Source organism: Dendrobates tinctorius, unplaced genomic scaffold, assembly GCF_039654945.1.
Source record: "Dendrobates tinctorius isolate UK_male_01 unplaced genomic scaffold, ASM3965494v1 ptg000059l, whole genome shotgun sequence".
In the NCBI taxonomy this organism is placed as follows: domain Eukaryota; kingdom Metazoa; phylum Chordata; class Amphibia; order Anura; family Dendrobatidae; genus Dendrobates; species Dendrobates tinctorius.
Window position 1 is genome coordinate 397449 of NW_027361727.1, and position 20635 is coordinate 418083.

At 44.1% G+C, this 20635-nt stretch overlaps 2 protein-coding genes across 3 annotated transcripts in view; one reads left to right on the plus strand and one right to left on the minus strand.

Annotated features, from left to right (window-relative positions):
- The window catches only part of LOC141092265 (uncharacterized), a 41483-nt gene that overhangs the window by 20424 nt on the left and 424 nt on the right, over nucleotides 1-20635 (plus strand). The gene's annotated exons all lie outside the window — the stretch shown is intronic.
- LOC141092264 (protein SPT2 homolog) lies at nucleotides 10679-20549 on the minus strand. Of its 2 annotated transcripts, XM_073578257.1 has the most exons (7): nucleotides 20515-20549; nucleotides 17372-17486; nucleotides 14916-16345; nucleotides 14786-14867; nucleotides 13575-13737; nucleotides 13344-13421; nucleotides 10679-11420 (listed from the first exon to the last, which is right to left on the minus strand). In XM_073578257.1, exons 1-7 carry the CDS (start codon nucleotides 20539-20541, stop codon nucleotides 11312-11314), a joined length of 2004 nt encoding a protein of 667 aa, XP_073434358.1. In that variant the 5' UTR covers nucleotides 20542-20549; the 3' UTR covers nucleotides 10679-11311. The 2 variants fall into 2 exon arrangements, with proteins under 2 accessions (XP_073434358.1, XP_073434357.1); XM_073578256.1 differs by having other exon boundaries at nucleotides 14786-16345.

Consider the following 20635-nt stretch of genomic DNA (forward strand, 5'->3'; position numbering starts at 1 on the left):
ACCCGTGTGACTTGCGAGAAATACGCAAGACTTTTCCTGGTCACAGGAAATGGGCCAATCCATCATTAGGAAGCATAGACATGCAAATTAGCTCAAATAGCGCTCCAAACATCCAGGAAGTACGCCTCCACGGAGTCCTGCAGCGTCATGTCTGGCCACATTAATGTGGAGCTCCTAACTGTGTTGGTACAGGAAAGACCCGAACGTTGGGACCAACGGGATGCCCATTATTCTGACCGGGGCCGCAAAGAGGCGGCATGGAGGCGCATCTGTGTGCACATGTTCCCAGACTATGCCCAACGGCCACGTGAGGAGCAACAACACATTCGTAAGTAAATGTCATCAGATTAAAGGCCAGATGTGAGCTTTTTTAAATGTAGCCCCTACAATCCTAGACTGTGTATGTAGGAATCCTGTATGGTAAAGAAAAATTTACATCAAAACCACCCCCTACTAGGCCACGTGACTACGTGAAATGTTAGGAATATTGCTTGGCACAATTCCCAAAGGTTACAGTCCCTTTTCACTTCACATTGCAGTTGAGGATGTGATGACGCTGGCGCAGCATCCGCGACCAGTACCGGCAGGAAAGACAGCAGAGGGCCAGGAGTGGGTCAGCAGCACCGACCAAGCGGAAATACATCTATTTTGACCGCTTGGCATTTTTGGCACCCAGTATGGATCTCAGACTGTAAGTACAGACATCACACCACATGACACATATGCTTTTTAGGGTCAGAGCTACATTTGTTTTTTTGTACATTTCCTAACAGAACTCAGTCCAACCTCACAGAGAGGGAGACAGGGTCGGATACTGAGCCCATTATAGACCCGGACGTGGATGTGAAGAGGTGGCTGGCCCATCTTCTGACCAGAGCTTTTGCAACCCCCATGCTCCACCAGCATCAGGCCCAGCATCAGGTTCTGCACCTGGTCCAGACCCAGCAGAGCCACCAGCAGCCAGCAACTTAGGCTACTTTCACATTAGCGTCGTGCGACGCATGTCGCAATGCGTTGTTTTAGGGAAAAAACGCATCCTGCAAAGTTGCCCACAGGATGCGTTTTTTCTCCATTGACTTACATTAGCGACGCACTGCCACACGTCGCATCCGTCGTGCGACGGATGCGTCGTGTTTTGGCAGCCGCGCCGCAAAAAAAAGTTACATGGAATGTTTTTTGTGCGTCGTCTCCATTTTCGACCGCGCATGCACGGGCGAAACTCCACCCCCTCCTCCCAGGACATTACAATGGGGCAGCGGATGCGATGAAAAACGGCATCCGCTGCCCCCGTTGTGCACGCCTTGCACAGCGTGCGACGGTACGTCGCCCCAACGCAGGGCGATAGCCGTCGCACAAAGCTAATGTGAAAGTAGCCTTAGAAGACCCTGGCAACAGCAGCAGCCCTACTGGCCGTGTTGAGGGGTCCCCCCAGCCTGCAGCCGTAGGCCGCCATGGGGACGGAAAAGGGACAACACTGCCTCTGATACCCGGAGGCATGTAGACACAGGTGTCCTAAATTACCTGTCCAGGGCTGCCCAGGATGAGGGTGGAGAGGCATATTCCCGAAGCCTGGCCCAGTACCTCCGTCCCCTACCCCGTGAGGTGAGGCTACGTGTGTGCGGATCCATTCAGATCCTAATTGATGCATGCACACACCCCAATGACCCATATGAGTTGTTTGAGTATCTTGAGAGGTGGCAGCTCTCAACCTGTAACCGTCTCCGCCTTGTTTGACAACCAGCTGTGCATGCTCAATTAGGATGAGTGTCCGCCTGCACGTTTGCCTACACCTCCACCCATTCCCCTACCCAAAACCAACCTTGGCCACAACAGGGCCAAATGGCAGCCTATAACCAACCTGCCCACTTGTACAGACCTGGTGTTGGAGGCTGGCCCCAACCTGGGTTTGGACGACATGGTCATATTGGGGGGTATGATGGACGTGGCTACAATCAGCCACAGGATTATAATCGACAGTATCCTTATGGTCTCTTTGGTGCGCAGCTGCAGGAACATGGCCACATCTTCCCACAGGGCCAAGATCATCCACCCCAACAGGGTGATGGTCAAGCTGGGCACCCCAACACCCAACAAAGAGATGAAGGCCTCCCGCCATCACCTCCGCCAAGCTACCAGCAGTTATACAATAGCTAATTGTTTTGTACATTTTTTTTGTTGATATTTATAATTTCTTGTTACCTCTTTGTGTGTCAAAAAATGACAATGTTATATACAGAAAAGGCTAAATGGCCTGGGCAATTTCTGCTATATGACAAAAATATGGTACACCGTATTGTAAGCTATTTTTTTAATTTATAAAACCTTTGAAAATGCATCTTTGGCCTTCTTCCTGAATTATTTCAGGCATACGAATAAGTAAGTCAACTTTATCACATATAAACAGACAACACAAATCATAGAACACCAAACAAAAAAAAATTATATACACACACATAAGAACATCACAACATAGATACAGCCTGATCTTGCCAGGTAGTAGAACCATGAGGTGAAACAAAATACTGGGTGGATATAAGGCACCACTTCTTGATTTGAGCCTGGCAGCTGACATGGTGGTGGTAGGTCCAACAGGTTATTGCGCAGCCGTTTTTTCTAACATATTATACAAGTCACTTCTGAGCACAAAAGAATTTTGCAAATCCTGTATTATACTCCAGAGCTGCACTCACTATTCTGCTGGTGCACTCACTGTGTACATACATTACTGATCCTGAGTTACATCCTGTATTATATCCCAGAGCTGCACTCACTATTCTGCTTGTGCAGTCACTGTGTACACACATTACATTACTGATCCTGAGTTACATCCTGTATTATATCCCAGAGCTGCACTCACTATTCTGCTGGTGCAGTCACTGTGTACACACATTACATTACTGATCCTGAGTTACATCCTGTATTATACCCCAGAGCTGCACTCACTATTCTGCTTGTGCAGGCACTGTGTACTGATAAGAACTGAATGAGTTAAATGAATTCTGCTGAACTTTATCTTTTCTTCGAGGAGATGTCTCAGACATCTCCCTTGTGAACCAAGGTCAAATACTCCTGTTTTTTAGCCTATATGACTTTCTTTGTAGAAAACAAGTTGTGAAATCATTTTATACTGCGCATGTCTGTAAATGTCTAAATTCTTTGCTATAAAAGATGGAAGCCTAACTGATAAGCCAGAGGCGTCTTGGCAGGCATCCCGAGTTGTATTATACAGCTTATGTCTGTGTTATTCTTCTCGACGGAGCAATCAATTAGAGACATATGGTGCCTTACACCCAAGAACATCGGTCCTTCAGATAAAAGAGATATCTGAGGGATCCCGACAGTTTCCTGGCGCCCGAAACAGGGACCTGATATAGGCACCTCTCCAAGACTACCCGATCTACAGACCACTCCAGTTACTGATGAAATTGTAAACACCTGGCCAGGTAAGAGATCAATTTTTCTCTTCTCTGCTCTTCGTAATGTATCATTATAACTAAGGTCCGTATCAAGGGGAATCTAGTAGAGGAGGGGGCCGTAAAATCGGGTCCATATAAGAACTCTGAGGAAATCGGGTGTGACACGCATATGTAATTTCTGCTCGAATGAGAGGTTACTGTAGGTTCTGTCTGTGCACAGCTATTTTTAGAAAAAGAGCTGATGCAAATCGAAATGGGAGAGGTCTGACATTACGGAATATAAGGCTGGGTGAACAGTTCATGCTGCAAAGCCCCGACGGACAAGTTCTCCACAATAGAAGATTCCGTGTTAGGAATCAGGGAGGTTGTTGAATGGCTACTTTGATTTGAAAGGTTGTGGAAAGTAGAAAAATAAGCTGCACAGTAGGTATTCGTTCAAAGAGTGGTGATATTGCCTAACTGGGTTATGTGACAGCGTCCTTTCGGGGAGGTCACCGCCTAAGCTTAAATCAACACCCTTTACGAATAAACCTTGTGACAGATAAGAGTGTGATAGAATGAGCACAGGACCACGAAATGAGCCTGTGACAGGATATGACTGAAGAACCCCGATAGATGGATACTTTGTTTACAATCCGGTGTGTTGTGGGAGTGTTACTGTTCGGATGCTACATAGCATATAAGTACACGAGACACGTAGTACAAGGAGGAACAGACACCCCGTTTAACCTGTTGGCACCTTAGGAAGAAGGTAACGAGGTATAGTAGAGCCTAGTCTTGAGCTTACCCAATACACCACCTAAGGAAGAGAGGATTAACAGGAAAGAAACAAGAAAAACAGGATAAGAATAAAAGATAAAATGGGAAACAATCAGGGAAAGACACCCGAAGAAGGAGACCGGTTATGTGATATAATTGAGGATAGATATGGAAGTAGTGCAGCAAAGAACCTGGAAAAAGTATTAATCAAATCCAAAGTGCAAGATAGGCAGGCTGTGTGAATCCTTGTATATATGTCTATGAGAACCTCTGAATAAGATGAGAGTTGAGTAAAAAAAAAAAAAAAAAAATCAGTGAATGAGCAGGTATGAATGAATCATCACACATCATTTTTGTGTCAAGAGATTTGTGACCTTTCTAGTTGTGGTGGAATCCCGGACAGATGCGTTATAGATATTTCAAATCTACATCTGAGACTGAATGAATTGAGTAATGATATAGTTCGTGTTATATGTGGCATTACATTGTAAAGTTTCCTGAATGCATTTGGCCAGAAAAAGGGCAAGGCATGGTTAATCTCATTATACAGTTATCTGCCCTTACAGTGAAATCCCGTGATTTTGAGTTTCTTTGTAGAAATTGATTTTGATAAGTCTAAAGAACTACAGAATTCTGTGAAGGACGACGCTGCATTCTGACGGGAGGGAGGAAGGATGGCGCTGCGCAGTTTTTCTTCTCCCTTCGCTCTTATCTCTGCTGAGTGTGAGCTGTGCTCAAAATTCTCTGTAATTCTATCCGTAAGGTACGCGCTGAAAGATTTGTGCATTTTAAAGCAACAGTACTTAATTGAAGATTGGAAGTTAAAAGTAAGATATGGTGCCTAATTTAGAAGGGAATTGTAAGTGATTGTTTGGTCATTGTAAGTGATTGCTTGGTCATTAATGTGTTTGAACCTGCTTTTAGTTGTGTGATTGATTTGTATAGCAAATTGTGTCAAATTACAAAAAAAGACAGAGAAGGAAGGAAGCAGTAAAACAAGTGGGACAAATATTGAAAAAGGCAAAAATACCAGAGTGTGAATGTTTGGATGTACAAAAAGGCACAGACAAGGGAAGAAAATAGCAAGTGAATAAATGATGCTTGAGAATGTGCAGCAGTATGGAAGGTGTATTATGAATGTTTGATTGACAAAGTGTAACCAGAGACCCAGACAAAACAGATGGACTTGTAAACACTGTGATCAGACTCAGACAAACCCAGACTGAATAGCTACTTGTGTGACCTGTGCTACTGACCTAAGAGAATTGCACTAAATCCTATCCAGACAAGATCATAAGAAGCTGACATAATAGTGTGGATAGTGGGTAGTGGGGACATTGGCCCTTGAGGAGTAAGCTGACAGTAGACATCAGACGACCAACCCCATCAGGACCTAGAAGTGTGACTAGAATAAGAAAGATACAGGTGTATTATCCCTGGAGCCCCTCTGACCAGCTAGCTTTGCTGAAGCAGCTGCCTGACCCTGAAGACCAACCATTCCCGTTTTACAGACACATAAAGGAAGTACAGCAGACATATAAGTGTACCTGGGCAGACCTAGAGAGGTTGGTGAGTTTAAAGGCAGGTGACGCACTAGGACATATAATTAAGACACACAGATGTGACAAAGGATCAGGCTTGGGGCATGGATGATAAATCTGCACGATCTGGGGAGACGTACTGTGAGTCACTAAGACAATGGGCTGCAGTGGAACAATCAGAGCAGTCTGTACTCCTGACTAATGTGACACAGCAAAGAGGAGAGAGGGTAGAGATGTACTTTGGACGGTTACAGCTGAAATGGGCAGACATGGGGTACATTTGCATAAACCCACTTGATGTTAGAATACTGGTGAATGCATTCATTGACGGTATGAACAAAGACTTACGAGACGCAGTACAGACAGCCAGACCTGAATGGAGACATGTAGATCCGAAAGACCTCCTTAAGGTAGCTAAAGAAATTGAGCAAACAAGGACAATAAAACGACCTGTCATGTATGCTGGAGCACAAGGAAAAAAGTGGAGACGTAATAGGGAAGGCATGTGAGATCACACTGACGTTTCTTTTAACAATCTATTCCCCACATGACATCCATGCCATACTCCTACAAGTTCAACCAAAACATCTGTCTATGGCCAGACAGCTCTGACTTGAGTGTGCTCTACTAATTCCTGAGTATGTCACTCCTCAAAAGATGTAACGTTTTGAATCCAGCCACCCTCCTGCCTATGGATTCAGAAAAGGGGGAATTGGTGACCATATTAGTGAGTGAGGAAGGATACTTTGACATGACGCATGAACATGTCTGCATAGAACTGATGAGTCAGGAGACAGTTGGGTTTGCACACATTCATGAAAAACCTGTTCCTAATGCAGACTTTGAGTTTCTTTTTTGTAGATGGCCCCAGATACCACCAGGATGGACGATTCTACACTGGATATGCAGTAGTATCCTCACATGAGGTAATCCGAGCGGAACCACTCTCTCCTCACATGTCGGCGCAGGAGGCAGAGTTGAAGGCACTCACTGAGGCGTGTAGAGCCGCTGCAGGTAAAGTCGCTAATATTTTCACAGATTCGAAGCCCATTAAAAATGCAGAGCTGGTGAAACAATTGATGGAGGCATTGATGTTACCAGTCCAGGTTGGCATTGTCAAGGTAAAAGCACACACAAAGGTGACTCCGTGGAGGTAGAGGGCAATAGAAGGGCGAACGAGGCTGCTAAAATAGCACAAGGCGGCCTAGAGAGAGCAGTGGATGGTGGCGGGGAGTCAGCGTATTCCAGCCACATTGGGTCTAGATGTCCTGAAATCCCTCCAGCATAAAGCTGCCCAAACAGAGAAGGTACACCGGGGGAGACTGGGAGCTGAGCTGAACTCAAATGGAGTATGGGAGAATAAGGATAAAATGTGCCCACCAAAGTCCCTGTTCCCAATCATGGCGCAAGCAGCACATGGCCCCAATCACACCTCAAAAAGTCACATGTGTGCCATGGTAGATGCCTTCTGGATCGCTCCTGGTTTCAGTTACGCAGCCGCGAAACTTGTACAATCATGCCTCATCTGTGCACAGCACAACCCAGGTAAAACAGTAAAAGTCCCTAAGAAAGCGACACCTAGGCCTCTCTACCCGTTTCAGAGACGGCAGATTGACGACATACAGCTACCAAGGTAGGAGTGTATGCAAATATCCTAGTATGTGTAGATCTCTTCTCTGGGTGGCCGGAAGCCTATCCGGTAAAACGTGCAAATGCTAAAATGACTACAGACAAACTGATGAAAGAACTGATCTGCAGGTATGGTGTCCCAGAAACCACAGAAACAGATAGGGGTGCACACTTCACGGGAGAAATAAAGAGGGAAGTCATGCAGGCCCCGGGTGTACAGCAAACATTTCATACACCATATAGGCCACAAGGTAGAGGGAAAGTGGAAAGACTAAATGGGACACAAACTGAAAATTCAAAAGGCCATGGCAGACACAGGAAAGAGCTGGGTGGAGTGCTTGCCTCTTGCACACTTTTCAGTCAGACACACTCCAAATAGAAACACAGGCTTGTCTCCTTCTGAAGTCCTGAGACTTAGAGATCAGTATGATAAAGACAATGATCGTACTAAAGATAGTTGGTGGTCAGACACTTTCTCCTTTCTTAATCCAGCTAATTGGTTTAAGGGTATTGGAGGCTGGATAACTGGGATTATACTAAGTTTATTACGTATTGCCGTTTGTCTCCTTATAATATATGTGCTATTGAAACTTGTTTTTTGGTTTATCTCTGTATGCAAGAAAAGATGTAGAAATAGATAAGGAAGTTTGACTGTAAACAACAAGAATTTAACTATTATTCCTTTGAGTCCTAGATTGACATCTCATTTCTGGCATGAAGGAGCGTACTCTTGCAATGATGGACGTGGCTTCAGTATCTGGGGGATGGAGAAGGTAGAAGACCTGTCTCCCTTGGGCAACCCGTCGGCCTGGGATAGTACCTGGTGAACGAGCCACTATCCGCTGTTGTTGCAGGATCCAGTGTTCCAGATTGTGGAAAATGAAGATGTCAAAGGGGGGAATGATAAGAACTGAATGAGTTAAATGAATTCTGCTGAACTTTATCTTTTCTTCGAGGAGATGTCTCAGACATCTCCCTTGTGAACCAAGGTCAAATACTCCTGTTTTTTAGCCTATATGACTTTCTTTGTAGAAAACAAGTTGTGAAATCATTTTATACTGCGCATGTCTGTAAATGTCTAAATTCTTTGCTATAAAAGATGGAAGCCTAACTGATATGCACTGTGTACATATATTATGATCCTGAATTACATCTTGTATTATACCCTAGAGCTGCACTCACTAGTCTGCTGGTTGAGTAACTGTGTGCAGGATGCAAGTATCAGTACAGGATAAGTAATGTAATGTACATAGTGACTCCAGCAGCAGAATAGTGAGTGCAGCTCTGGGCTATAATACAGTATGTAACTCAGGATCAGTAATGTAATGTATGTACATATTGACTCCAGCAGAATAGTGAGTGCAGCTCTGGGCTATAATACAGGATGTAACTCAGGATCAGTAATGTAATGTATGTACATATTGACTCCAGCAGAATAGTGAGTGCAGCTCTGGGGTATAAGGGTATGTGCACACAGTTCCACAGGCATTGACAGTACCATGTTAGCCAATGGGATTTCAAATCCGCAGTGCACATGCTGTGGATTTTTCCGCGCGGATTTGCTGCGGTTTTAAATCCACAGCATGTCAATTCTTTCTGTGGATTCCACAGTGGTTTAACACCTGTTCCATTGTCCAGGTGTCAAACCGCAGGGGAAAACCGCTGGCAAATCCACAGGTCACTTTACCTGCAAATCCGTGTGGAAAAATCCGCAGGTGGATCCGCAGCGTGTGCACTCACCCTAATACAGGATGGATGTAATGCAGGATCAGTAATGTATGTACACAGTGACTGCATTAGCAGAATAGTGAGTGCAGCTCTGGGGTAAATTACAGGATGCAACTCAGGATCAGTAATGTATGTACATAGTGACTGCACCAGCAGAATAGTGAGTGCAGCTCTGGGGTATAATACAGGATGTAACTCAGGATCAGTAATGTATGTACACAGTGACTGCACCAGCAGAATAGTGAGTGCAGCTCTGGGGTATAATACAGGATGTAACTCAGGATCAGTAATGTAATGTATGTACACAGTAACTGCACCAGCTGAATAGTGAGTGCAGCTCTGGGGTATAATACAGGATGTAACTCAGGATCAGTAATGTAATGTATGTACACAGTGACTGCACCAGCTGAATAGTGAGTGCAGCTCTGGGGTATAATACAGGATGTAACTCAGGATCAGTAATGTAATGTATGTACACCGTGACTGCACCAGCAGAATAGTGAGTGCAGCTCTGGAGTATAATACAGGATGTAACTCAGGATCAGTAATGTAATGTATATACACAGTGTCTGCACCAGCAGGATAGTGAGTGCAGCTCTGGGGTATAATACAGGATGTAACTCAGGATCAGTAATGTATGTACACAGTGACTGCACCAGCAGAATAGTGAGTGCAGCTCTGGAGTATAATACAGGATGTAACTCAGGATCAGTAATGTAATGTATATACACAGTGTCTGCACCAGCAGAATAGTGAGTGCAGCTCTGGGGTATAATACAGGATGTAACTCAGGATCAGTAATGTATGTACACAGTGACTGCACCAGCAGAATAGTGAGTGCAGCTCTGGAGTATAATACAGGATGTAACTCAGGATCAGTAATGTAATGTATGTACACAGTGACTCCACCAGCAGAATAGTGAGTGCAGCTCTGGGGTATAATACAGGATGTAACTCAGGATCAGTAATGTATGTACACAGTGACTCCACCAGCAAAATAGTGAGTGCAGCTCTGGAGTATAATACAGGATGTAACTCAGGATCAGTAATGTAATGTATGTACACAGTGACTGCACCAGCAGAATAGTGAGTGCAGCTCTGGAGTATAATACAGGATGTAACTCAGGATCAGTAATGTAATGTATGTACACAGTGTCTGCACCAGCAGAATAGTGAGTACAGCTCTGGAGTATAATACAGGATAAGTAATGTATTTAGCATACATTCAGCCCTGTTTATAATGAGTTATCCTTTGGTTCTTACCCTGTTAAATTGCAAACAGTTTGTAAAAACAAGCAATTTACCTGGACATGACAAGCTTCAGTCCCCCTGTGCTCTTCCGACGCTGCAGAGGGAAAGCGGTCTCCACTACTAGCATGGGAAAGTGCGGCGCTCAGGTCGCTGGTATGATCGATCAATCAGGAGTGCACCTACCCCACAGAGATTTAAATAAAGAAAACCCAGGGAGGCAGAGCAGCGGTGCACGCTGAAAACCTAAAAAAAAACAATAAAAAACCTCTTCATGTTGTAGAATGGTCGTGAAGACGGTGGACAGTCCCTTTTGGTGTTTCTTACTGATGAACATAACACGTTACTAAACAGAAATCTCTGCACATAGTTTTATTATCATTTTGTATTCCATCAGGTTATAGCTCAGGATTAGTGACTGCTTAAACAGTGGAGGTTTGTCGCAAACCCAGTAACATGTGGTAAGTGCACTTAAGGATTGTAAACCACCCTGGTAGAAAATAACCTTCCATATAAGCCACACATACACATCGTAACCAGCAGAGAGCTGCAGGATGCCGATATCCATTGACAAAAGAGAAAAAAAATTCAGAATATGGCGAGTGGACAATTCCATAAATCCTCTTATGATACAAATAATTTATTGATGGCCTGTTCTCAGAACAAGACCCATATTCCCACACTTAATATACTCATAAAATAAAATGGAAACCGATCTCTTCACAGAGTCCCGGGTATCAGGTAGATCCGGTTCTGACCTGCAACATTGTAGCAAAAAAGTTGAAAAACTGACAACTAAAGTATTCCAGAAGTTCATATCTAGATTCTTAAAATGATCGGTAATTCTCCATATATAAATGTATTTTTGATTTTGCTATAAGCCTATATAGCCTCTCTTATGGTCAGGTTACAGTCTCCACCTGGTGGTAGTGCTGAGAACTGCACCGTAGTGAGCCGAGGTTGAAAAGTCTGTGTTGGATGAAGCGAGCGCTATCGTGTTTTCATCTTTTTCTTGGCTTTTTCTAGACTTGCTTTTCTCTTCTCTTCTTCCTCTTCGCGTCTCAACTCTTCCAGGTCCTCTTGTATGCCTAACCGCAAACTGAGGAGGAAAAAAAACAAAACACAAAACAATTTAGATTGTGAGCCCCATCGGGACAGTGATGATAATGTGTGCAAACTGTAAAGCGCTGTGGAATATGTTAGCGCTATATAAAAATAAAGATTATTATTATTAGAGACTAGCTCTGCAAAAGCGCAGACCCGTCGGCTGCGGTCTTTCCACACATTTGGGGAAAATCCATCAGCTCAGCGATTCCGAGAGTGATTATTGGCAGATCATTGTGAATTATTACCCAATAGGTCTAATGGGGCAGAGGGTCTTTGCTAGGCACCACCCTTTCTTTTAAAACTCTTTAAATGCTGTGGTTTCCATTAACCATGGCATCTAGAGAATTAAAGAGGCTGTGCAGGCCTGTGGCTCAGATCTGCAGTCACTCTATGCAGACTTGTGAGTCCTCACTATGCGCACTGTCAGGATTCTCCGGTGCATCGAACAGGAGATCAAGTGACCGTAACTATGTGATTTGCATAATTCCGACCATATTCAGACTAGACGTGTGCAGCCTCGCTCTATCCACTTGTATTACGCGCGTCCGGCACATCACCACATGTATGCAAGTTGCATGCTTGCAGTCACGCTTCCGGGGGCCACAGAATCCTGACAGTGCGCATACTGCACATGGTGCCAATTCACAAGTGTGCAGTCACATAAAGGACTGAAGCCTTTAAAGGGAATCTGTCACCTATTTTTTCACATATAACCTGCAGCCACCGCCATCAGGGGCTTATCTACAGCATTACAGAATGCTGTAGATAAGCCTCCGATATAACCTGAAAGATAAGAAAAACAAGTTATATTATACTCACCGGGGGGTCTGGTCCGGTGCTGTCCTGGTCCGGCGCCTCCCATCTTCTAGCGATGACGTCCTCTTCTTTGCTTCCCGTTGCGACTCCGATGCAGGCGCAGAGTACTGCAGTGCGCAGGCGCCGGACCTCTCTGACCTTTCCCGGCGCCTGGGCACTGCAGTACTCTACTCTGCCCTCAACAGGGCAGAGCAGTGTGCCTGCGCCGGAAAGGAAAGAAGAGGACGTCATTCCTAGAAGATGGGAGGCGCCGGACCGGACCGAGACATCCATCAGACCTGGACGGCACTGGACCAGACCCCCCGGGAGAGTATAATATAACTCGTTTTTCTTATCTTTCAGGTTACATAGGGGGCTTATGTACAGCATTACAGAATGCTGTAGATAAGCCCCTGATGGCGGTAGCCGCATCTCATATGCGAAAAGATAGGTGACAGATTCCCTTTAACCCCAAGCCTGGACAAGTGCTTTAAACATAACAGTGCAACTAGCAAATGAGACAGGCCCTGGGCGTTGAAACCTGAGGTAGAGGCATAGGTTCCTTTACCTACCACCATCTTGTAGGTGCATATATATTATATTATATACTTTTACAGCATGGTGCACCATTGCAGTTTATTTTCAGGATGTTGCCTGTGTGGCAATATTTTTTGGAGGGAATTGTAGTAATGATAACATAGCCAAAGTACATTATTTGGGTGCACAGCGACACGGAGCATACACAGTAATAGGGGAAAATTGGGCACAACAGGCCCAGAATTATAGAGCAGCAGGGTAATAAGGATGGTGCTGGAGAAGTGAGGAGGGAGGGGAAATATGATAGGGTATGGCGGTAATATATGTCTTAGTATAGCCTTTTTGCAATTCGGTAACAGCATTGCTGGCTGACGATGTGCCCACTGGGGAGCTTATAACCGCATATAGGAAGGTGCCTTCTGGGCTGTGGGCCCATAGTGACGTCCTTTGCTCTCGCTCATGTGATGGACCACTTTGGCTAAACAACCGGAGATATGTTTAATACAGCCGGCCCTTGCTGCTGATGTAGACGATCCCTGAAGATGGACAGAAAGCTATTCTCTCTGGTGTCAGGCGGACGTACCTCCTTGCTTCCTCTTTTTGCTGTTCTCTGAAGTTGCTCTCCATGTAACGTAAGGCATAGTCGCTCTCTTCTTTATACCTGGGAACAGAAGCGCAAAATGAATTACCCTCAGGACAAACAGACGCAGATCTCGCCATCTTGACGATTTCAGGCCGGAGGATACAAATTCTATATGATAAATTTCACTTTGAAGACTGGGATTCCACCCCTGGGCAGACGGCGCCCGCTTACCTCGTTCTGTCATAGCCGAATATCTCGCGGATGTGCTTCGAAATCTCGTCTTGCGATTCTCCTCCGTCATCAATGAAATCTTCCATTTCTGAATCGTACTCCCCCTCCTCTTCGTCGTCAATTCTTCGCTTGTATGCGCTGGTTATGGGCGGCAGAGGGGGACCTGCAGATAGACTACTCACTCAGCAAATTTAAAAAAATCAAAACGAACAAAACAATTCTCGATCTTTTAAAAGGGTTGTCCATGATCCCACAGAAAACAGCACCTCCCTGGGAACAGAGACTGTGTCTGCCATTGCAGCTCATTGAAGTGAATGAAACAGAGCTGCAATAACACGCACAATCCATGGTCAGGGCTGGCGCTTTCTCTAATCCTGGAGAATGGCTTTAGGGTCTGTGCATACCTGGCAGATTCTGGTGCGGATCCGCAGCGGATTTGGCCCTGCGGATCCGCAGCAGATTCTCCTGCTGTGTACAGTACCATTATATTCAATGTAAAATAACGCTGTGCACATGCTGCGGAAAAATCGGCGTGGAAACGCAGCGTTTTTTTTTCCCCGCAGCATGTCAATTCTTTGTGCGGATTCTGCAGCGTTTTTATACCTGCTCCATTATAGGACTCCACAGGTGTAAAAACGCAGGTGAAATCCGCACAAAAACTGCAGAAAATCCGCAGGTCACTTTACCTGCGGATTTAGGAAAATCCGCACAAAAAAATCTGCAGCAGAATATGCAACGTGTGCACATACCCATAAAGCGTACCTGTCATTTTAGGTGACTGTTCACAATAAGAGAGTTTGTTGTAAGTAATGAGTAAGAACACTATTGCTGGCCACTATATGACTTGTCTCCTGCATTTTTTAGTAGCTGCTGTGATGTCTCCCATAAACAGCACACACAGACACGAAGGATTACTGCTCTTCTGTCTCTGCATAGCAAAAATTCAGAAGCATCATGGAGGACATTATACAACAGTACTGAGCAGTGTACATGTGAATCCAGCACTGGGATAAGATAAAACACTAGAAAGCAGCAGCACAATCTGTGCATTTCTCTCCTGCCTACACCTCCTCCCTCCCCTCTCCATAGACCACACTAGGCAGCTGTTATTACTATCTGAGTGAATGAGGAGTTCAGGAGGTTGGTGGTGGGGGGAGACAAGTGGTCCATAATTGGTAAAAAAAAAAAAATCAAGTTTCAACTATGAATACCTGGTGGGCGAGACATTGGTCGTTGTCCTGGTGGGGGTCCTGGTCTCATGCCATTCACCTGTCCCGGTCTCATGCCATTCACCTGTCCCGGTCTCATGCCATTCACCTGTCCCAGTCTCATGCCATTCACCTGTCCCGGTCTCATGCCATTCACCTGTCCATTACCAGATTTAGGAATAAAGTTTTTAGAGGAAATAGTTTCAGATACCACAGTACATTTGGGCTTTGACCCTGATCCCATTGATAAATTACTTCCTGGCCTTCCAGGTCCAGAATGAGCTTTAAGTTTTGAAGAACCTAACGTTGCGCCTCCATTTGGTCGCATGGATGATCCTTCTCTGCCCGATGGGGTAGTTTTAGACTTAACAGCTGACAAAGTATTCCCAGTGGTTTGTCGGCTAGATCCAGATACGCTTGATGAACATGCCGAACCAGAGCTGCTCAGTCGAGATGGTTTGGCTGACCCAGATCCGCTAGAGGGCCGCGATGAACTGGAAGAAGAGCTTCCCGAGGGGCGGACAGAGCCAGAGATGCCAGAAGGCTTGGAGGAACTGGAGCTACTTGTTGGTCGGGAAGAAGGTGTAACCACTCCACTAGATGGCCGTCCAGAAGAAGAAATAGATGCTCCAGAAGGCCTCGAAGAGCTAGATACTACAGATGGCCGCATGGTACTTGTTCCGTGGCCAACTGATGACTTCCCAGAAGCTCCAGAAGACTTCATTGAACTTGAGCTTGAACTGCTGGGTCGGAAACTTCCTTGAAGTTTTTCATTAGTTTCTGGCCGGGAAGATGAAGACTGTTTTCCACCAGGGTCTCTGCAAGATGAAGGTTTGGAGCTTCCATTAGAAAAAAGCTTACTTGCTGACGAGTGTTTCTCAGATTTGTGCTTAACATCAGAATGTTTTTTTACGGTCCGGCTGTCTTCACTTCGAGCTTTGTCACGATGACTACTTTTCGAGCTGAAGCCACTGCTCTTTACCTTTCTTTCCTCAGAATGGCTTCCCTTAGAAGAAGAATGTTTATCTGAAGAGCTTTTGCTAACTTTTACACTTTGGCTACTGGTTTTTGAGGTTTTTTGGTTCTTCCTTTCCAAGAATTCGATTTCTCTGATTTCTTCGGCAGTTCTTGGGCGCTCATCCACCTTTTTAACAGGTTTTATAATTTCCACTGGCTCGTATTGTTTTTTTTCTGCAAGCCGCAACAAATCAGCAAAGTTCATGCCCACTGCAGGCGGTGGTGGCCTTTTCACGTTGGAAAACTTAGGCTTTTTTGAAGGCGGCGTCGGCGACGGTGGTGGCGATTCTTCCACCTCCTCCTGCTCGGACTCACTCTGGGAGTATTCGTACATTTCTTCTTCTGTCAAGTACTCAGCGTTCTCGTCATTGTGGTTTTGGTCCAGGTCAGACTTTGAGCGTTTCTTCGGTTTATCTTCTATTGGAATCCCATTGTAGCCCTTGAAGTTGTCCTTTGTCCTGGAAGCCATTGCTCTTGCTTTTTTGTCATGTTTCATTTCCTTGCGTTTCGCCAACAGTTCCTCTTTTTTTTTCTTTTCGGTCATTTCTACAGAGCAAAATATAATGAGTTTAACTAAACTGGAAAATATATATATGCGTGAAAACAAAATTGACCATTTCATTGGCATTGCCACTAGTGGTCGCCATGCACGTTAGATGCAAACGATGACCGCTCGATACAGTGTCATCTTGCAGGGGTTGTCCAGGACTTACATACTGATGACCTATACATCTGCTAGGTGATCAATAAGGGTCCGACACAAGGTAACCCCCAACTACTCCGCTGTTACTAGCTATGGCAGTGCACCACAGACACCCCTTTCAAGTGAATAGGACCAGCTACTATTGCCACTAAAACTGAATGACTTAGGCTAAGTGCACACGTTGCAGAAGATTTCTGCTCAAAAACCGCACCTATTTTTCCGCGGCGGTTTATGCGCGTTTTTTGCTCGGTTTTGATGCGTTTTTTTTCCGCAGCGGTTTCAAACCACGTGGAAGAAGCCAAAACCGCGGAAAAATCCGCAAAATTAATGAGCATGCTGCGTTTTTTACCGCGATGCGGTTTTTGTTTGCGGTAAAAAACGCATCAATGTGCACAAAAAGTGCAAAATGCATAGAAATGACTGGGAAGCTTATTTTTAGCAGTTTTATAGTGAAAACCACAGTAAAAACAGCTAAAAAAACGATGTGTGTGAACACAGCCTAAGTGTCATGTGCGGGAAGAAATCCACAAGGAATCTCAGCTGTATACACATTAACATCTCAATATCCACAGATGCTTGTCTTTCCAGAGAGAAGAAAAATAAAAACACTAAAGACCGTAACAAAAAAAGGCAACTCAATGACTTATTAATGGGCGATTTTTTTGGAAGGAGGGGAATTTATACAAGTTATGTCTGTCTTACAGGAGGTCGGACACAATATATCATCAGTAAACGTCTCGTGCAATGAGACTAATATGTGAGAGCACAATGCCTGGCACAAAGGGCTCAGTGAAGCAGAGAAATGGCAGAAATCCAATGAAAATGGAAGTTTTACTTATTTATTTACTAATAAAGCTGAAAGATGATACCTTGTTTTCGCATTTCCTCTTCCTTGCGCCGGAGAAAAGCCTGGACAGCAGCTGACTGCACCCCTTTGACTTTGGGATCTTTTTTGGGAGGTCCCACTGCCAAGCTGTATCTTTTCTGTAAGGGAGAGGAAAAAAAATGCATTAACACAAGCAGCCCACCAGCACAATGAAATCCACCAAAGCCAGCTAGCCCATGACATGGGCCACGTTCACATGGGCACGCATTCTGCCAAACTTCCAGGAACTCCGGAGCAGGCGCAGATTCTTGCAATGAACTGACATCAAGCAAGCAGGTTCTGTAGTAATAATGAATGTGCTGTGGATATTACCCCTTAATAGCCAAAGATCTAAATAATACTAAGGGTGTAATTTGTTTTTTTACTCTTTTTTTGTGACCTCAAAAGTCTTCAAAAACGCTTGATGGACTCTTCCTACTCATTTCTATTGTAAAACCGCTTTACTGTTCATATACATGTTCAGTCTTTTGAGCGTTTCTCCCCCTCACATAAAAGGTTTGGAACATCACCTGGTAGGATAAAATGAGAAAAGCACAAGTCACCCGTGATAAGAGTCTGCACCAAACTAGGCACTGTTCAATCAAAAGGTTGCAAAAAAAAAAAAAATATATATATATATATATATATATATATATATATATATATATATACATATATATGCACCCTGCAAAAATACTTGAAAAAGGTTTGTACAAATCCTTGGAATAATTGTCAAGGTAACAAAAGGACTAAATATCCTTATTTATGCTAAAATCCAGAATCTTAGAAGTTTTTTAGTTTCAGAAAACTTGGCACCAGGCTGCAGTTTATTTTTTTAAATGCGGTATAGTATATTTAATTCGACTTCACCAAAGCATAGTATCTCATACAATCCTTATTGAAAAAAAATGACCAATATGGGATTGACAAGGTTCCGGTTAGGTGGATTCATAACTGGCTCAGTGATCGTACTCAAAGAGTGGTAATAAATAGTTGCACGTCCTATAGGAAAATGTTCAGTGTTCAATATTTTTATAAATTATCTAGATAAGGGAAGTTAAGGTAAACTGATCAAATTTAGGGGATAGGTTACACTAGAAAAGACAGAAAGGATTCAGAAAGATCTAGATAAGCTTGAACAATGGGCAGCGACTAAAAGAATGGTATTTTTCAGGGAGAAATGCAAGATTCTACATCTGGGCAAGAAAAACTAAAATTACATTTACAGAATGGGAGGAATAGAACTAAGCAACAGCATGTGTGAAAAAGACTTGGATATACTAATAGATCTTAGACTGCACATGAGTCAACAGTGTGATGCAGCAGCAAAAAAAGGCAAATACAATTCTGGGATGTATTAAGAAAAGCATAGAGTCTAGATCACATGAAGTCATTATCCCCCTCTACTCCTCCTTGGTCAGACCTCATCTGGAATACTGTGTCAAGTTCTGGGCACCAAATTTTAAATATAGACATTGAAAAACTGGAGCAAGTTCAGAGAAGAGCTACCAGGATGGTGAGCAGATGGCAAAGTATGTCCTACGAGGAACGATTAAAGGGCCTGAGAATGTTTAGCTTGAAAAAATGAAGGCTAAGAGGAGACTTAATAGGCATCTACAAATATCTGAAGGGATGTCAGTGTAGAGGGATCATTCTTATTCTCATTTGCACATGGAAACACAAGAAGCAATGGAATGAAACTGAAAGGGAGAAGAGGGAGAAGATACAGATTAGATATTAGAAAAAAAAACTTATTCACAGTGAGGGTGACCAATAAGTGGAACAGACTGCCACAAGACGGTGAGTTCTCCTTCAATGGAAGATTTCACACAGAGGCTGGACAGACATCGGTCTGAGATGGTTTATAGAATCCTGCATTGAGCAGGAGGGTGGGACATGATGACCCTGGGGGTTCCTTCCATCTCTAATATTCTAGGATTCTATGTATTTACTCACCCTCCCCTGGTCCTGCACAGAGTCCCTGCGGCTGCTCCCTGAATGATACTACTGCCATCAGCGCTGCAGCAAATGAACTCAGCTGCTTTGCCTGAGTAGACAGCACAAGCTACTGAGCTCAGTGATTGGCTGCAGCGCTGCCTAAGTGACACCAGTGCATGCAGACAATTATTTAATTCACTAAATACGTGTGAAAAAATGCTGCAAAAACGCTGAAAGAATTGACAAAATGTAAATTTTAAAAAAGGTGATGTTCTCAAATTCATTCAGGAGTTTACCAGGTGAGTATTTCTACCCCGGCATGACTGGTGGTTTGGTTGCTACAGCGGTGGATTCTGCTCCATGGGGGACACATCTGTCCCTGTTGTGACGATGAAACTATCATCAGCGCGGGCACAGTGCACACTCTGCAATCACGGCTTAACACGTGGCAATGTGCACTAGCACTTTAGGCCACAATTGGTTGGGTTATTGCTTGTTAACTAAAAGCACAGTCATCTAAACATACCCGAACAGATGGTGGGAAGAAAAAAAAAATCAGCGAGTTCAGCAAATCTCAAGATCATCACTTGCTGATCAGGAATTTCTTAGAGTTTTATAGAGAAATGATTGCACCCCGAAAGTAACGCAGCATTTCTAACCCACCACACACTTCTCAGATGTCACATAACACACGGTGAAATCCCCAACACCGGCCACGAAAACCTCAGTCCTTCCACCGCTCATCGACTTCCTACAACTAAAATTGTGATATAATCAGAGCGCCCCCTGGAGATGCAATGGTCCGTATGGACACCCCCATCTTGCACATGATCAGCATAAGGTAAATCCTTGAAATCGGCCCCCACCAATAAGGGCTGTGGGACTGACACCCCACAAACAAAAAACCAGCTGATAAAACTCCAATCTGCAGCTGCGTTTCCTCTTAATGACGGAAACCAAGTGCATCCGAGTGTAAAAGGGAAACTAAACGTACAGCGAGAGATGAGAATTTAGGGATAACGTTTCTTTAACCCCTTCCTAGCAGGGCCCATTTATTTTTTTGGTCCCATTTTTCCAAGGGCCTTGGTATCTAGCCATCGACATGGCCACACGAAGGCTTGATTATACGGGACGAGTTGTTGCTTTGAATGTCACTGTTCATTTTATCAAAAAAGTGTGCATGGTGCAGGAAAAAATATGCAACTGTACCTCCATTGGTTTTTTTGTTTCTTTCATTGTTGCAGCTGCAGTAAAAACAACAAAGAAGAACTGGTAAAATGGTTGACACTGTCATAATCATAATTAACTGAATATTTTTCTTTCTTTCTTC

Coding starts and splice junctions, on each gene's coding strand:
- LOC141092264 (XM_073578256.1), bottom strand. CDS start 20,541: ATGAAAGAAACAAAAAAACCAATGGAG. Junction 13,738..14,785: donor ACCAATGTCTCGCCCACCAG/GTATTCATAGTT, acceptor GTCTATCTGCAG/GTCCCCCTCTGCCGCCCATA. Junction 11,421..13,343: donor CAAAAAGAGGAAGCAAGGAG/GTACGTCCGCCT, acceptor TTTCCTCCTCAG/TTTGCGGTTAGGCATACAAG.